At 48.6% G+C, this 19,530-nt stretch overlaps 1 protein-coding gene across 1 annotated transcript; it reads right to left on the reverse strand.

Moving 5' to 3' along the window:
• Positions 1-4,190: 4,190 nt before the first annotated feature.
• On the reverse strand, positions 4,191-6,975 carry Tmem185b (transmembrane protein 185B). The gene has a single exon (XM_004659740.2). The coding sequence runs from the start codon at positions 6,523-6,525 to the stop codon at positions 5,473-5,475; it is 1,053 nt and encodes a 350-aa protein (XP_004659797.1). The 5' UTR covers positions 6,526-6,975; the 3' UTR covers positions 4,191-5,472.
• Between the last annotated feature and the right edge of the window lie 12,555 nt (positions 6,976-19,530).

Raw genomic sequence — 19,530 nt, forward strand, 5'->3', positions numbered from 1 at the left:
TGGGCTCCAGTAATGACTGGCCTTCCCTAGGAAAGAGGAGTCAGCTCATGGCCTGGAGAACTAACGAACGAGAACTCTCAGGCAACAGCGGGACAGGATTTCAAGGACCTCACGGGATGGCCTTTGCCCGTCTGTCCCATGACCTGAACTCTTTGTCCTCCCATGGCCATTCCCAGCAGCTGCACCACAGTCTGCAAAGCCCAGGCCCTCTGCCAAGAGCCTTCCTTGTTCTGCTTCTCCCTTCTCTCCATTCCAGCTTAGCCTCAGCTCCTAGGGCACCCCAGGGGCTGATTGGGGGACCTGCATAGACAAACCCACTTCCTTATCCATTGTTTTCACTGGGGACCAGGCACAAATAACTATGGCCCAACCCCTGATGGGTCCACAGGAGCCAGGCACAGACAGCAATATAAGAGTTGTGAAGCAAGGACAAGATAGCTTTACCTGTCCCCAGAGGGCTAGGTAGTACTGTCACCTGCTAGCATTTGAGGGTAGAGCCAATTCAACCATCAGCTGCAGATGTTCTGTAGGCTCCGAACAAGAAGCTGGGGGATGATGAGGATAGCCAGTTCTATTGGTCCCCAAAAGCATGGCTACTTTCTGGGATCTGCCAGTTGACCACAAGGGGGCGAAGCTAGTGAGAAAGGGACAGAGACCTGGGAGGGTTCTCCATCTGCCAATACAAGTGCCCGAAGTCCCCAGTGCAGAGTGACACTGGGGCTGTGTGTGACCTCACCTTTCTGTTGGATGGCATTCAAAGCTTTGGTGGCTAAGTGGTAATGTGCCAATGACTCTCTGAAAGGGATCAGTGGTGCTCCTGAGCCTGCTGGGTGTCCTCCGAGCTCTGCCTCCAGTGAGTAGATGCTGCCCCGAGGGTGTCTTGGTAGCAGGATGCTGGCTGTTTTGTGTGTGATTTCACATGTGCATGCGTATGTGTAGAGGCCAGAGGACACCTTTGGGTTCTTTGGGCAGTGTCCACAGGGTCTCTCACTCAAGTAGGCTAGACTGAGCTGGCCAGAAAGCCCCAGGGATCTGTTTCTGCTTCCCCTGTGATGTGATTACAGGTACATGCCACCATGCCTAGCCTTTTCCACGTTTACAAAGCCAGCATTATACTGAGCCATCTCCCCAGCCTCTTAGAGAGCAGTCTTGCCTCCCTCTGTCCTTCATGACAGGAGGCAGGCTCCCTGGAGGCTCCGGAGGCAGGAGACTGCTCTAGCAGTGAGAACATCTCCCGTTTGGTTGGCAGACTGACTTGTGGCTGAGATTTAGCTGCTCTGTGAGCCTTCTTGTTGAGGAAGAACTGTAACCCCAACAGCCACATCCCAGTGCCTACCACTGGTGCCTGTGTCTGTGACTTTATTGGAAATGGGGTCTTCATAGATTGAGTAAGTCAGATGAGGTCCCATTTGATTCTGGAGGAGAAAGAAAAGAGGATGTGGACACAGACCCAGTCTCAAGAGGAAAAGGCCACGCGACTACAGAGGCGGGGCTTGCAGAGAAGTGGGGTCCTGCCTCTGAGGATGGCTGGCCCTACTGGGACCTTCATTCATCACCTCTAGGCCTCTGCTGTTCAGTCTGTGCCCTGATCCAGCCCTGGAGGAATGGGGGTGGTGTCTTGGGATTCTGAGCAAGCTTTCACCCTAGAGATCCTGAATGACTTCTCCTCTGGCTGGTGTTCCCTTTCTGCGAGGAACACCTGAAACTGTGTCTGGTTACCCTAGGGCAGGAACTACCAGAATTGGGGACAAGCCCAATGCAGGGAGAGAGAAAAGCTTCCTTCCCTGATTAATTACTGAGTGAGGGTCCCTGTACAACAGCCATTCTCCTCAGGTTTCTTTTTTTCTAAAAAGACATTTAAGGCTGGAGAGATTGATTAGTGGTTAAGCACTTGTCTGTGAAGCCTAAGGACACCAGTTTGAGGCTCGATTCCCCAGTACTCACGTAAGCCAGATGCACAAGGTGGTGCATGCATCTGGAGTTCATTTGCAGTGACTGGAGACCCTGGTGTGCCCATTCTGTTTTGCTCTCTGCCTCTTTCTTTCCTAAACAAATAATATTTTTGGGGTTGGAGAGATGACTGAGCAGGTAATGCACTTACCTGCAAAGCCAAACGACCCAGGTTTAATTCCCCAGTACCCATGTAAGCCAGGTGCACAAGGTGGTGTATACATCTGAGGTTCCTTTGCAGTGGCTGGAGGCCCTGGTCACCATTCTGTGTCTTGCTCCCTGCCTCTTTCTCAAATAAATAAATAAAAATCTGTATTTGGGGCTGGAGAGATGGCTTAGCAGTTAAGACACTTAACTGCAAATCCAAAGGACCCAGGTTCAACTCCCCAGAACCCATATAAGCCAGATGTACAAGGTGATGCATGCACTTGGAGTTCGTTTGCAGTGGCTGGATGCCCTGGCACACCCATTCTCTCTCTCTCAAATATTTATTTGCCAACAGAGAAAGCAAGAGAGAGAAAATGGGCATGCCAGGACCACTAGCCACTGCAAACAAACTTTAGACACATGCACCACTTTGTGCATCTGGCTTGACATGAGCACTGGGGAATTGAGCCCGGGTCCTTAAGCTTTGCAGGCAAGTGCCTTAACTGCTGAGCCATTTCTCCAGCCCAGATTTCTTCATGTATGTGTGTGTGTGTGTGTGTATGTATTTGGGAGAGAGCATGGGTGTGTTAAGTCCTCTTGCTGCTGTAAGCAAAATCTGTAAGTATGCACCACTTTGTGCATTTGCCTTTGTGAGCACTGGAAAATTGAACCTAGGCTGGCAGGCTTTGCAAGCAAGTGCCTTTAACTGCTGAGCCATTTCAGCAATGCTCTCCTCAGATTTTTTGTAATGTTCCCAGTTCTTTAGGCCCCTATTTTTGGCTTTTTCAAGATAGGGTCTTACTCTTGCCCAGGCTGACCTGGAACTCACTCTGTAGTTCCAGGCTGGCCTTGAACTCACAGCAATCCTATCTCTTGAGTACTGGGATTAGAGGCATCCACCACCACACCTGGCTTGTTTTCTAACATTTGTATTTTTTTTTTTTATTTGAAACTATTAATAGAGTGGTCAGGCTGCTGAAAACTCAACATGTGCCACTTTGTGTGACTACTGGAAAAATGAACCCTGGGCCAGCAAGCTTTGCAAGCAAAACACCTTTAACTGCTTGGCCATCTCCCATACTGTGGGACACCTTGTTTCTACCTGGCTCACCCACTCGCATTCGCTGCTTCATACATGAGCCATCCTTAAGGCCTTGCTTGTTGGAATCAGTTCTTTCTTCTGGAGCCTGTCTTTTGTGTATTTATGTTCATGAATATGCCTGTGCACATATATGTACAATTACGCTTTGTGTGTGTGTGCACACGTAGAGGCTAGAGGACTACCTCAGGTGTCATCCTTAGGTGCTCTTTGGTTTGATGTATGTGTACATGCCCATTCAGCTGCAGGCTCCTCACACAGTTTCAGAGGGAGATGCATATACACTGTTAACCGGGTTTCCAGCAGCATAACTTCCTGGGGCCTCAGAATGGACATCTGCCTTTTGTGAGCTTCCTATTGTAAGCCTGGGCCTTGGAGAGGGGTGGGCCATGGTTGCTGCCCTGACAGGTCTCCTCTTCATGTTTATATTTCCCAGCATCCCTTACTCAACTGTCCTTGACCTTTCCAAGTATCCAGCATTATTCTCCAGCTAGAGAAACCCTGAGACTCCAGTACTCTTCTGTTTGAGTCCCAAGTAGCCAGGTCTATCTGTGAACTCCTGCCTGGACCTCTGTAGTGCTGAAATTGGCACTTACAGTGGTCTAATCAGATGTCCCTCATAAATTCATGTTTTGAATACTCAATCCTCAGCTGGTGGTAGTTTGGGAGGTAGAGCCTTACTACAGCTCAGCTAACTCTCTTGCTACTTCTGCCAGCTGCTGCGGCAAGAAGTGATACCTAGCCTCTGCTCTACCATCCTTTCTTGTTTATGAGTGTTACGCTAAATGCTGCCAAGATGGCTTCTCACATTCTGCCAACTGGTATATAGCAACTGGCTTCCGGTGCTCAGGTGCCCAGAGTTGGCTTCTGTTGTTAGTATGTATACCAATGTTACATCAACATATTTCAAGTTAGACTAAAGTTCTCTTATCTTTTTCTTCAGGGTAGTTATGTACTCAAAGACATAGAGCCCAATTTGGATTTCTCTCCCCAGTAATATCAGCACTTTTTTTTTTTTGGCAAGTATTTATTTCTTCCCAGTCAGAACTTTATTCTTACAGGCTGTGGTTTCCACTGAGTCCCCAGTGTGCCACCAACATTGGAAGAAACATTGTTCTCAGCCTGAACTCTTGTTTTCTGGTCACTGACAGACCAAAAAGGGTGGGCTGAAAGTAAGATTTCATCCTGTTGCCATTTTTGGTTAAGGCCACTTTCTCTGGCTTTTCAATGACAAGTATTACTTTACCTTATGGCAAGCTACTCTTCTATAATCCTCAGAAATGTACAAGCCACTTGGCTGCCTATGCTGGTTTCTCCTCAAGAGATAGTACTATTTGTGTGGAAAATCAAGGTCATAAACAGTGTTACTTTAAGGCCTTGTACCACACTGAAGCATGTCACCAGTTCCCAAAGGTTGATGGCTCCTTCCTCTAAGGGTGTCCTCATGTCACTTGCCATCTGACTACTCAGGTACATGGGATTTTCAGACGTGATTAGGCGCGTTCCGGCTGGTATGCCCTAGACTACATGAGATTTTCATTCCCTGTATTTATGCCGAGAACTTTGACAAGATAAGCCCTGGGCACATATTAACATTTTATGCAGTCTTCAAGGACATCTGCAATAAGCATGTATCGTCACATGGATACTTTAAAAAAAAATACTTTAACATAATACATTGTACTGCCAAGAACTACAATTCAACTTTGTACAACACTGTTAAAATATTCATATAAATACTATATATGCAGATTCACTCCACTAGAAAAATTCATCTAGTAGGACGTTAAAAACCAGTTATCTGCAAAGCCCAAAGAAAAATTATTTTCACAGTAGGAACACTAGAAATAACAACTATGAGGTTTATAAACCAGTGGTGGGAGAGAATTCTGTACATTTGTCATTATATCACAACAGCACAATTTGAAATACAATTTTGGACTAGCAGTGTAGAAAAATATTTTTTAAATACTTGTGGTAGGCATCGTAGCACTTAAGAAACAAACAGCTGTGATACCTAAAAACAATTCCACTACTTTTGGCTAGCTCCTAGAACACCAAGCTGGCAAGAGGTTCTCACCCATGCACATTACACCCCCTACATTAAAACAGCCTCCTCTAAGGTGGACATGACCAGTCTGAGAGGCAACATCTCTAACAGGGCATGAAATGGTGTCTAGAGCCTCATTCTGGCTCCAGGTTTGGAGGCAAAAGCAAGGTGGAATTAATGCGTGTATATGGGTTCTATTTCATTCAAAGGTCCAGCCTGAAGGAGTTTAGTCTGGCATATCAATATTTAACTTGGGAGGTGGAGGAACATACTTCCCAGGGCTCTGCGTTATAACTACTCTGGCCTTCTTTCCAAACATTGGAGCAATTTTCGGCACTTCTGGAACTGATGTGTCTTCGGCATCTTCACTATCTTCATGATGGAGATCATAAGAAATATTCCCATATTCTCTTAAAAATGGGAAAACTTCAAGCAGAAACTGACAGAAATCTCGGCGAATTCCAAACCACCAATGATTGCCCCCTTTGCGTCTAAATGTTGTGGCCATCAAAGTTAGTAACGAGAGCCAAAGCGGGACAAATATAGAAATGTAAGAGAACGTGTTGTGGTCATCCAATCGGTGAACGAGCAAGATCTCAAATGTGAGCAGGGGCACGACAATGGTTATCCAGCTGATGGCCATGGTCACATGTGTTCTCCGCTGCTCAGCAATCACATCCAGAGAGCGCAGGAAGAGGAGAGACCACACGATGTAATAGAGAACCACCAGACAAAGGAACGACATGAGGATCCACAGGGGCACGAACACCACCAGCCACGGCCAGTGGATAATCCTGTCCAGCTGCAGGGCGATGAAGATAAATTGTAGGATGTTGACCGAGCACAGGATCTCCAGTTCCAAAGACCGGTCATGTCGAAAACCCCAGACACAAGCAGCCACGGACACCGGGGACACGAAGAAGAGCGGCATGAAGACCAGGAGCCAGAAGTGGGTCCCCCTCTCGACCTGGTCGCACACCAGGATCTCGAACATGAGCAACAGAAGGTGGATGCCCACGGCGATCAGCATGGCTTTGAACTCCACGCAGGCATCGCCCTCCGTGCGGTAGCGAGGGTTGCGGGCCCAAACGACGGCACCTACCGAGGCGCCCACGATGACCAGGAGTTTCCACAGCCATATGGGGGCGAAGACTGCCCAGTAGCTCCACTGGATGATGCGGTCCAGGCGCAGGGGCAGTAACACCGAGAAGAGCAGCAGGCAGGCATAGATGAGGAACTTACTCGGGTTGAAGTCCTGGAACAGGCCTCTGGGATTCATGGCCGAGCCCGCTGTCCCACTGTTCGAAGCTGCTACTCACGCCACTCGGCGCCTCCGTGTCCGCCGCTCCCCGCCGCCGCCGCCTCGGCGCAGCTAGTGCGGGCTCTAGGTGGACATGGACCCGCCGGGCGCGGAGGGAGGAAGCGGGCCGCTGGGCGCACAGGCCGGAACATGTGCGCGCACGGCCACGTGACCCGGCCGGAAGCCCGTGCAAGGGCACTGCGTGCGCGTACGTGGGGCCGCGGGGCACCGCGTCTAGGAAGGGGGTGCTGCCTCCACCCTGCAGTCGCCTGAGTGGACGCCTTCGCTGCCTGCCTTCATTCCACAGCCAGTGGGCCGGCGCTGGCTGCGAACCGGGTCGGGAGACACCTGCAGAGCTGGGGATTCCGCAGCTCGTTCCGTTAGCTGCGAGCAGGGTGCGCCCTCGCGCAGACGCTTCCTGGAGACGGCCGGAAGTTGGAGGCGGAACTGAGCTCACATCCTCCTGGCAGGCTCCGGGGCGGGACTAAGAGGCTGGGGCGGGGCCAAGTGAGGACAGGGCGGGGCTGAGCATGCGCGGGCTCCAGGCTGGGCGGATGGTGTGGCCCTGGGGAAAACCGTCTGTGCCGGAGTCTGGGTGTGCGCGCAAGCGTAGGCGGGTGCCTGGTGAGCGTGCAAGTGTGGGAGTGTGCACAATGACTGTATGATTACCCAGGACTGACGTACTCGTGGGAAGACCCGGGTGGGCCGGCGCGCCACGGAGGCAGTGGGTTTCATCCCGGGCTGGAGATGGCCTGTGCGGTCCTTCCGTCCAGGGGTTGGGTCGACTCCACCTGGCAGAGCGGCAGTTCTCAGGCTGCCTCGGCGGCAGCGGTGCTCTGCTGCTTGTCCCTTTCACCCAGGAGGTGGAGGGGAGGTGCTGGCGGGGGCGGTGTTAGACCCCGCAAGGCCTGAGGACCTGGAGAGGAATTTTTTGCTCCAAGTCCGGCAAGCACCAGAATCTAGACTCAAGAACTTTTAAGTCTCTAATACACACACACACACATCCATCCATCTATATGATATATATATTGTTTTGAGAGAGAGGGAGACAAAGACATACACAGAGTGAGCGCCAGGGCCTCCTGCCACTGCAAACGAACTCCAGATGTGCACCACATATGTATAACTGGCTTTACATGGGTACTGGGGTATCAAACCCAGGCCATCAGGCTTTGCAAGCAAGTACCTTTAACTGCTGAGCCACCTCTGCAGTCCTGGGTCTGATTCTTAACCAGTGTTAGGAAAAGGGCATTGGACCAAAGGTCAAGAAGTTTGGATTATCTAGGCCACGGTCTGCCACCGACCACATAACAAACCTATGCAAATTCACCTTTCTACTTCTGCCTGTTTCCTGCTCTGTTAGGAGTTGGTCACTAAGGGCCAGCAGAGCTGCAGGGGTCAGGTTTGAAGCTCCCATTTTCTCTCTGGCAAGCAGGGCAGACCAGGAGGATACCTCCCCTCTCTACTGTCCCTCTGCTCACTAGAGCCCTGGTTCCTTGTCTTCCTTTCTGCTCCAGTCCTTACCTACTCGGTTTCCTTGAAATGAGTGTAGGAGGCTGACCTGAGAAGACCTGGGCTCTGAAGCTGGCACACCCCTGAACCCTTACTATCCCTGCTTTCAGTCCTCATAGAGGAAAGTGGGGTGCTTCTGCCCAGCCCCAGGCATCACCTTTTTCCAAACAGTGAGTAGCAAGAGGGTGCCACTGCATTGTGTGAGGAGACCAGTCAAGCCCTCAAAGATGTCACATCTGGTGGCCCTGGGGAAATGATTTCCAACCCAGTAAGCTCAGTCAGTGCCCAGGTTCAGCCCTGAACAGACACACATATCTTCAAGGCCCTTTGTTTTGAAGAGCCTCCGGGGATGATCAGAAAGTTTAGGGAGCCCTTGCTTCTGAGAAGACACTGCAATCTATCTGTTCTGCATACTGGCCTTTTTGGTAGTCTTTCAAGAAAAATGTATTAGCTAAAACAAACTTTAGAAAAATTGACCCTGCCCCATCCAACCAGCTTTCTCTCCATCTGTGAAATAGGCTAATAAAAGCACATAAGATTGTTTTGAGGGTTCTACGAGCCAATACACAGACCCTTGCACTTTGAGACTGTGAGACACTGGGGGAAATAGAGTCTGGGAAGGAGGGGCCTACTGCCAGCTCCCAGGGAGACAGTGGGCAAGCCCAGGTCCTCCAGACCTTGTTGAAACAGTTAGGAATCTCTAGTCTCTGTGGCCAGGTGACTTCTGCTGCCAGCTTGTGGCAAAGAGAGGTGCTTGAGGTCGGCTTTCCCACCTCTAGCCTTCTGCATGAGATGCTGTTGTCCATCTTCCAGCTGGCAATTTTGATCCCCTGTTCTGTACCTCCAACTCACCTTCTTTGCCATTTTTCCTGATGTGGCCTGACTCGTCTTTCAGGGATTTGACCTTGTCTTTATTTGCCTTTAAAGCTGACATGACATGTTTGCAATTTACCAGGTGCTGAGTGACACACAGCCCTCTGGGTTGACACAATGCCAAGTGTCAGCTTGTCGATTTAAGGGGGGAGGGGAAATGCTCCAGGCCAACAACAATGCTTGCCTTTCTTAAGGCAAGGTGCATGGCTTTGGGGAGTATGGGCCCAATGGGCAGGGACTGGTGTGGTCTCAAGGGGGTGGAAATCCTGAGAGGTACCCTGCCCCAACTTCTCCCCTAGTTGTAGCAGCCTCAGTCTTAACCGTCTCTCTGACCTTTGAAGCTCTCCTGGACTCACCTGGCCACCTGCTAGTCCACACTCTTTCTTGTGATCTGATCACCCGCTAAGCCAGTCTTGAGGTGTCAGACCCATGAATATGCAAAGCATGGTCTCCCTCCCATGGTTGTGCTGTTGTTTGTAAAGGTGTCCTGCTTCACATAACTGCTCTCTCCTTCCTGGAACACCAAGACCCAAAATGAGCCTTCAAGTCCTGGAACACCTCCACCTGGGGCACCAGGAACTCTGTTCCTGTCACAGAGCTTATATCACTGGGTGGAGTCTGTTTGGCCATCTGTCCCTTTGTGAAATTTGAGTTCCAGACATGTTACTGGTACTTAATCAAATATAACAAATATTAGTTGATGCCAGGTGAAGTAGTGAACACTTACAATCTGAGCTCTGGGGAAGGGAGAACAGTAGGATCCATAGTGCTGCTGGCCAGCCAGTCTTGCCTTCTTGGCAGGTCGAAGGCCAATGAATGACCCTGCCTCAAAAAATAAAAGGGTAGATAGTATACCTGAGGAACAACACCCAAGATTGTCCACTGGCCTCCACTCACATGCACATGTACCCACCCCCCACACACACACACGTTAGTAGGGTGAATGAATTTTTTTGTTTGTTTTTGAGGTAGGGTTTCACTCCAGCCCAGGATGACATGGAATTCACTATGTAGTCTCAGGGTGGCCTCGAACTCATGGCAATACTCCTACCTCTGCCTCCTGAGTGCTGGGATTAAAGGCATGCACCACCATGCCTGGATCAGGTGAACGAATTTGACTCTACTCATGACTGTCCTCCCCTGCCATGTCCTGAGCTCTGTGCCATCCATGTCCCAACCAAGGAATCATTATCTGGATAGGTCATATGTGAATCACTGTTGTCTCATTACTCTGTAACACACAGCCACACACTTAGCAGTTCAAACAGCACTAGCTGACTGACCCCCAGTTCCCAGGAGTCTGGGTCCAGCTGCTGCTCTGTGCTGACATCTAGATCGCGGTGCACTGGTTGTTTCTCTGCTCCTGAGTTCTGTATGAGTATGCTTCAGTCTCATGAAGCTGGAGGAGTGAAATCCCTGATTCCCTGTCTGATGCCCCGCCCCCCAGGTTCATTCTCAGCCCCATGTTCCCTGGTTTGTGGAGTCGCCACACACTATCACTCTGTGAGCCCTATTGCATTGGTCCTGAACCTTCTTCATTATGAGGGCTCATGGGATTACAGTGGGCCAAACCACATCATCCAGGGTCATTGCTGCGCTCTTCCATATGCAAAGCCCAGCTTGCCTCATCCACTGATCCTGGGAACATGTACCAGAGGAGTATGTCTCCTCCAGGAGAGAGAGCTGGACCTGATGTAGTAGTTACTTTCTCATTGCTGGAATAAAACACCCAACCTAAAACAGCTGATGGAGGGAAGTTTTTTATTGTGGCTTACAGTCTCCATGGAACACTTCATGATGGCAGGCAGGAGGGGGGAAGATGGTAGAGCAAAGGCTGAATATTGACTCCTTGCCAAGAGCAGGAGAGTGAGCCAAACTCTGGCAAGGTGTCCCATAAGTCTGCCCCCAACAACACATCTCCAGCAAGGCTTCACCTCCCAAATTGTCAGCTGGGGACCAAGCAAAGCCCATGAGTTTATGGGGGACATCTTATTCAAACCACCGCACCTCTTATCTCTTTGTACAGACCATAGTGACATTGCTGAGTCCCCAGGTAGCTCTTGGTGACAGCTGGACATATTCCTAGACCTGGGATTGCATTAGAATCTCCTCAAGGACCCTTGTCTCAATAGACAAGTGACCCTGACTGAATTTGTTCTGGGCTCATGTGTAGATTTGCTCATGTCAGCTTTTTCATAAGGAAGGCAGAGTCCCCACCCCTGGGCCCTTCTGTACTCATTAACACCCCTTGGTGCCTGTCTCTAGAACACATTCCCCCCTGTCTTTAACAGTTCAACCTCCCCCCCACACACACATTTTCATTGCAGAGGCCCAGGTTGTGGTGGGAACTGATGTTTCATGACCTTGGCAACCTAATGAGACTCCAGCCCCATCTGTGATAGCTCCCTACATGTGAGTACAAAAGGAAATAGGGTATGAAAACCTAGAAGATACCAATTTCTGGTCTCAATAGTGATTATTGTCACCTACTGTCTCTGCAGCAAATTAAATGTCCTTTCCCCCAAGGAAAGAGCCCACTGTTCAGGGGCATCTACTCTTGGGTATTATCTTGATTTACTGACTGGTCACTATGAATTTATCATCTCTCATCCCCATATCCACCGTTTCTGGCACAAGCCTGCGTGGGGTATCCAAATGTAGCTGGAAAGTGGGCTGGCAGGCAGATCAGAACTGAGGTAGTGTTATTGCCCTGGACTGAGCAGCAGAGTACAGCCAAGTTGTGTTCTAAAGCTGATCTATCTCAGGTTTTCAGGGAAATGTTGACAGGCTCATGAGGACCTCTGGAAACACAGTCTCATGCCTGCAATTGAGCACACTGTTTCAAAACAGGCTGAGATAGTATGGTGGTTAAGCTCTGGTTGTCAACCTGACAGAATTTAAAATCACCATGGAAACAAGTCTTTGTGAGTATCTGTGAGGGATTCTCTAGATTAGGTTACTTGAGATAGAAAGATCTATACTAATTGTGAGCAGCAGCATTCCGTGGGCTGGGGTCACAGAACAAATGAAGAGGAGAAAGCAAACTAAGCAGCAGCATTCATCACTCTGTTTCCTAACTAAACAGAATGGCTGGCACAGCTTCCAGTTTCTGCAGCCATGCCTGTGCTGGGCTCCTTCCTGGTCAGGTAGTGCCGAGGGAAGGACCAGGCCTGCTGGTTCCTCCCTAGGGGTTTAGGGGATGATGAGCGTTGGACGACTCAGAAACCTCTCCTGGCCACCGGAGAAAAACCACACTGAGTCGGGAGTCTTTTCAATGCAGGAACTCACAGAAACAACTCGCTTTATTACTCTAAGCAGTTGCCTATATCATGTTGGGGATGAAGGCGGGGATTTTAGGATGGGGACAGAGGTAAGTGCCAATAGTAAACTTTAACTGTTGAAATGGTAATTACAATTGCCACGCAGAGGTAGCAGGCCAGAAGCCATTAGGCATCTTGCTGAGTCCTAGCTGGCCAGAGACAGGTCGCCAAACTTTAGCTAGGCTCAGGAAGTTCCACTAGGCCTCATGCCTGGGCCTTTTAGGGCCCAACATCTCCCCCTTTTGTTTTTATAAGAGCATTAGTTACCGTGGCCCCTGTCTTAGGTTGTCCCCCTCTGGGGATCTTACCCGTCATTGAGTACCAGGTGTTTAGCTCACTGAGAAGCCACTCCATGGCCTGTCTTGGGTTGTCCCCCTCTGGGGATCTTACCCGTCATTGGTCACATGGAGGGCAGGGGAGGTGGCAGTGGGTCATCTGAGGAACTTAATTCCTGAGTTTCCAGCCTGTGATATCTCAACCTGATGAAGTTTTATTGTCTCTAGCCGCTGGTGAATAAATTGTGTAATTTTGTTAATTACACAAGGCCCAACAGTGAGGAGAAGGAGAAGGGGAGGGAGGGGGAAGGGAAGTTCCACTAGGCCTCATGCCTGGGCCTTTTAGGGCCCAACATGCCTGACCTGCTATGATGGACTGTATCCCACCAAAACTGTAAGCTCAAATAAACCTTTCTTCCTTAAGTTGCTTGGAGTCAGGGATTTAGTCACAGCAATAAGTAACTAATACGGAAAATTGGTACCAAGAAGTGATGCTGTTGCTCTGATAAACCTGACCATAAGCCTTTGGAACTGGCTTGTAGGAGAAATGCACAAGAGTTTGGAACTTTGGGCTAGAAAAGTCCTTGACTACTGTAAGCTGAAGGTAATGAGCTATTCTAGTGAGAGTTTGGAAGACAAGAATCTGAGAGAAACTCAAATAGTGGGAGCCCAGTTCATGAGGTTTCAGAGGGGAACAAGGACTTTACCAGGAAGTGGGATAGAGGCAGTTCATGTGATATGCTGGAAAAGAACATGGCTGTATTCCATCCTGAAAACCTGACACCCTGAGACTACATAGTGAATTCCAGGTCAGGCCGGATTAGAGTGAGACACTGCCTTGAAACCCCCCCCCAAAAAAAATTGTCATCTTGACAGGACTTAAAAACTATGGAAGCTCTGCATGGTGGCTCACACCTTTAATCCTAGAACTCGGGAGGCTGATGTGGGAAGATGACCATGAGTTTGAGGCCAGCCTGGGCTACAGAGTGAGTTCCAGGTCATCCTGGGCTAGAGTGAGACCTTGAAAAAAGAAATAGGAAAGAGAGGGAAGGGAAGATAAGGGGAGAAGGCTGGTGTGGTGGTTTGAGTTAGATGGCTCCCATAAGCTCATGTGTTTTGAATGCTTGGTCCCCAGCTGATGGCAGTTTGGGAGTGTGTTGTTGGGGGCAGGCTTAGGTGTGTTATATCCACTTTCCTTTTGCCAGAGCTTGTCTCACTCACCTCTTACTGTTTTCCACCTACTGTGGCAGAAGTGATGCCCAACCTCTCTGCTCATGCCATGCCTTCCCCTACCATCATGAAGCTTCCTCTGAAGACTGTAAGGTAAAATAAAAACTTTTCTCCCATCAGCTGCTTATGGTCAGGTGCTTTGTCCCAGCAATGTGAAGGTAAGTACAGCACCTGGGGATATTGCTCAGTTGTTAAAAGCACTTTCGGGGCTGGAGATGGCTTAGCAGTTAAGGTGCTTGATTGCAAAGCCAAAGGACCCAAACTTATGGTGATCCTCCTACTTCTGTCTTCCCAGTCCTGGAATTAAAGGCATGTGCCACCATGTTTGGCAAGTTGCTTTAAAAAATTATTGTTTGCAATGAGAGAGAGTGAGAGTGAGAGCAAGCACAATAATGAGAATGGGGCCAAGCATGGTGGCTCACGCTTTTAATCCTAGCACTCAGGTGGCAGAGGTAGAAGGATCGCTGTGAGTGTGAGGCCTCCCTGAGACTACAGAGTGAATTCCAGGTCAGTCTGGGCCAGAGTGAGACCCTACCTCAAAAAAAAAAAACAAAAATAAATAAGTCAATAAATAATAATGATAATGATAATGAAAATGGGTGCACTAGGACCTAATGCCACCACAAACGAACTCCATATGCATACACCATTTTGTGCATCTGACTGTGTGAGTACTGGCGAATTGAACCCATACTGCCAGACTTTTCAAGCAAGGGCCTTTTACTGATGAGACATCTGCCCACCTTGATTTTCTTGTCATGTATTTTGGTCATAGCAACTAGAAAGAAACTAAAACATATAGTAAGCATAAACTTCATTTTATAGAGGGGAAAGTGAAGTCCAATACTATGAACACACTTCTCTGCTAAACCCAGGCTATGGGCTTTCAGTAGGACCCAGCTGGCATCCTGGCCCTGTCCCCAGGTATAGGCCCAGGATGCCATTCCAGAAGAGTCAGACTCTGTCATGATCTTTGAGACTTAGGCTCATGTTTCATTCATTCCTGAGATTGTGTATTAACAAGCATGTGTCAAGCATCTTCCCTGTGGCCCAGTGCTGTCCTGGACTTGGATGCCACAGTGAACTCTTTCTATGGCTTCTTTGCTGGCCTCTTCTCAGTTCTGGTGTCACCTCATCCAGGATGCCCTCTCTGGCCCCACCTAAACATATCCCTCTCCCCAGTTATAATACCCTGATTGAATTATTATTTTTTTTTTTTTTTTGAGGTAAGGTCTCGTTCTAGTACAGGCTGACCTGAAATTCACTATTCTCAGGGTGGCCTCAAACTCATGGTGATCCACCCACCTCTCCCTCCTGACTGCTGGGATTAATGGTGTGGCCCTTTTCTTTTCTAAATGTATACGTCTGTATATGCATGTCCGTGAGCATGTAGGTGCACATGTGTGCATATGTGAGTGGGGGCCCGAGGGCAGACAGCCTTGGGTACCATCTTCAGAAACATCATCCACCACCTTTGAGATGGGGTCTCTCACTGGCATGGAACTTACCAACTGGGCTATACTGGCTAGCCAATGAGCCCCAGAGATCCTCCCAACTCCATCTCTCCAGGGCTAGGCTTACAGGAGTATGCCACCATGCCTGGCATTTTACATGGGGATCCAGACTCAGGATCTCATGCTTGCAAGGCAAGCATTTTACTGACTAAGCTATCTCACCAGCCCCTATTTCTCTTATTTTTGGGCTCCTGTTAAAAAATTTATTTGCAAGGAGAGAGAGAATATGAGCACACCAGGGCCTCTAGCCACTGCAAACAAACTTGAGATGATGTGCCACTTTGTGCAACAGGCTTTACATGAGTCCTGGGGAATCAAACCAGGGGGGTCGTTAAGCTTTGCAGGCAAGTGCCTTAACCACTTGGCCATCTCTTTGGCCCCTCTCTTGGTTTTTTATGGTCAAGAATACACATTCTAGAAAAATCTGGAAAGTGGAGAGTGCTTGGAGAAAGAAATGGAATTCTCTGGTCTTGCCACCCATGGAAAACTTGTGTGTGCATTTCCTGTGTTTTTCCTTCTAGTTGGTCCATTCTGAGGAGAGATGCCGCTGTCTGCACACCCTTTGATTTCCCCGTCTCCCTGGCACGCATGCACAGTCTCACTGATTTTCTCATTTTAGCATCTCTGTACTTTGCACCATAGTGTGAGAAGACATTTTTGGACACCATCCACCTGTGTTGCAGTTTGGTTCTTCCGGAGGACATGTGTGTCTGCTCTGACCCTCTCTGGGAGCCCTGCCAACTTTAGTTAACTTTAAGTTTCACTCAGCGACAGCATTTGCTTGAGATGTCTTCTCTGTTCTTGCAGACATCGAGCGGTCAGTACTGGTTTGTTGCCATTCTCTGGGCAACTCTGCCCCCTCCCTGCTCTTAGGGCCATAGTCCAGACAAGGAGCCTTCCTGGCTGCTTTTCCTCCTGATAAGACTCTGTGTCATTCCCCTTACACCAGAGAAACAACCCCCCAGGCCATCCTGGATCATCCTTTCACAATGTGTAACATAGCAACATGTTGTATAATCCACTGTCTCACATGTGATGAAAACCCGTAGGTTGGAATATTTCAAGATACCATAAACATAAGCATCTTTTTTTCTTTCTTTCTTCTTTTTTTTAAAATCTATTTATTATTTTTTTATTAAAAACTTCCACGATTATAAACAATATCCCATGGTAATGCCTTCCCCTCCCCCACGTTCCCTTTTGAAACTCCACTGTCTATCATATCCCCTCCCCCTCTCAATCAGTCTCTCTTTTATTTTGATGTCATCATCTTTTCCTCCTATTATGGTCTTGTGTAGGTAGTGTCAGGCACTATGAGGTCATGGATATCCAGGCCATTTTGTGTCTAGAGAAGCACATTGTAAGGAGTCCTACCCTTCCTTTGGCTCTTATGTTCTTTCTACCACCCATTCCACAATGGACCCTGAGCCTTGGAAGGTGTGATAGAGATACTGCAGTGTTGAGCACTCCTCTGTCACTTCTTCCCGGCACCATGATGCCTTCTGAGTCATCCCAAGGTCACTGCCATCTGAAAAGACAAGGTTCTCTAACTAAAAGTGAGAGTAGCATTAACATATGGGTATGAACATTAAGAGAAGTGCTTACTGGGCAGTTTGATGAGCATAGCATGTACATTTAGCCAGATAGCAGCAAACATTACACTCCTAGGGCTCATACCTACTCTGATTTAGGTTTCTCTTCAGATTGTATAAACCTTTTGCCTTTTTTTTTTTTTTTTTTTTTTTGAGGTAGGGTCTCACTGTATGACCCAGGCTGACCTGGAATTCAGTGTACAGTCTCAGGCTGGCCTCAAACTCTCAGTGCTCCTCCTACCTCTGCATCCCAAGTGCTGGGGTTGAAGGTGTGTGCCACATGGTAGGCGGTTGGACATGGTTGAACATGGACAATTTACCAGTCACTACACCACTGAAGATGCCCACCCTCAGCAGCCACTAACTGCCTGTAGACCCTAGTTGGGGGAGGCCTAAAAGTCTCATGAGAGTTTCTCCCCACAAGGACATCTGTTCAGCCACATTCATGGTACATCTCAGAGTTGCCCACCCTTTCCTCCCTCAGCCCCGTGGTGGGTATTTCGGTTGTCTCTGTTCTTTTCTGAGGTGACACTGTGGACTTCACAGGCAGCTTTTTTGCACTTCGATCGTTCCCTTCAGACAGATTCTCAGCAATGGCATTGCTGTAGTGAAGGGACAAATAGTCCAGGGCTCCTTGACACACCAGGCCTAGTGCTGGAATGCTTACTTTTTTTCTGTTTCTATGTAATCTTTACAGACATGGGGTCAGAAGCACTCCTGGAAGTATGAATGCACCTCTGCTGATAGCATCAGGGAGAGCTTATCCATCCCAACCTAGTCTAGCAAATTCTGCAGGGTGAGGTTCAGGTACTGGGTGGTAGAAGACTAAAAGCCAATGAAGACTAAGAGCCGGTTAGACTCAGAAAGACAGAACATGTTTTCTCACGCCGAATCTAGATTTAAATATGTTTATATGTTATATGGTGGTTGTTGCAGTCCAGTTCGCATTGCTGGTAGAAATCACCCAACCAAGAGCAGCTTCTGGGAAAAAAGAGATTTATTTTGGCTTACTGGCTCAAGGGGAAGCTCCAGGATGGCAGGGAAAAACAATGGCATGAGCAGAGGGTGGACATCACTCCCTGGCCAACATAAGGTGGACCACAGCAACAGAAGGGTGTGCCAAACACTGGCATGGGGAAACTGGCTATAAAGCCCATAAGCCCGCCCCCAGCAATACACTCCCTCCAGGAGGCATTAATTCCCAAATATCCATCAGCTGGGAACCTAGCATTCAGACCACCTAAGTTTATGGGGGACACCTGAATCAAACCACCACATTCCACCCCTGGCCCCCATAAACTGATATCCATACATGATGTAAAATACAATGCATTCAGTCTGACTTTAAAAGTCCCCATAGATGGTTAGTATCGTCACCTTGACGGAATAGATGACCACCTAGGAGACAACCCTCTGGACATCTGTGGTCACTTGGATTAGGTGCCCCCCCCCCACCTGTAAACATATGTAGATTGAAATGCTTGGTCCCCAGCTGATGATGATCTTGGGGGAGCGGCTAGAGTTTGACTCACTTTCCTGCTACTATCAGAAGGAGGTGACGTCCATCCTCACGTCTGCCATCTCTGCCCTGCCATCACGGGGCTTCCGCTCAACACTGTAAACCAAAATTCACCCTATCCTCCCATCAGCTGCTCTGGTCAGAGGCTTTGTGCCCGCAACAAGAAGGTAACGACAGGGCTGGAGAGATGGCTTAGCGGTTAAGCGCTCGCCTGTGAAGCCTAAGGACCCCGGTTCGAGGCTCGGTTCCCCAGGTCCCACGTTAGCCAAATGCACAAGGGGGCGCACGCGTCTGGAGTTCGTTTGCAGAGGCTGGAAGCCCTGGCGCACCCATTCTCTCTCTCTCCCTCTATCTATCTTTCTCTCTGTCTCTGTCGCTCTCAAATAAATAAATAAAATATTTTTTTAAAAAAAGTCCCCATAGTTTTTAATCAATCCCAATGATGTTCATACATCCCCATAGTTCAAGATCTTTTAACTGAGCCATAATTCCAAAATATAACCTCAAAAAACCCATAATGGCACAGAATAAATATTCACACTCCAATAGATGGCATTGGGCATAGCAAAGAAACATTCAACCAATACAAGATTTAAACAACCAGGGCAAATATCAAACTCTGTAGCTTCAAGTCCAGCAACTCTAGCCAGTGACAAATCTTCAAGTCTGATAATTCTAACCAGCAACAAGTCTCTGGCATTCCAATTCCGCCCCTCCAGCTAGGCTACTCACAGTCCATAGTTGTTACTGCCTTCAGGTCTTTCAGCTCTGACCAGGATAAACCATCAAGCTGTACTTACAGCACTGCAAGGCATCTCTTAGGCCAAGGTTTCAAATCCTCCCACATTCCTCTTGAAAATCAGCTCCAAAAGGCCGAAGCCACATAGTCAGGTGTCTAGCAGCAATCCCACTCCTTGGTACCACTTTACTGTTGCAGTCCAGTTCGCATTGCTGGTAGAAACCACCCAACCAAGAGCAGCTTCTGGGAAAAAGAGATTTATTTTGGCTTACTGGCTCAAGGGGAAGCTCACAATGGCAGGGAAAAACGATGGCATGAGCAGAGGGTGGACATCACTCCCTGGCCAACATAAGGTGGACTACAGCAACAGGAGTGTGTGCCAAACACTGGCATGGGGAAACTGGCTATAA

Source organism: Jaculus jaculus, chromosome 5 (genome assembly GCF_020740685.1).
Source record: "Jaculus jaculus isolate mJacJac1 chromosome 5, mJacJac1.mat.Y.cur, whole genome shotgun sequence".
Classification (NCBI taxonomy): domain Eukaryota; kingdom Metazoa; phylum Chordata; class Mammalia; order Rodentia; family Dipodidae; genus Jaculus; species Jaculus jaculus.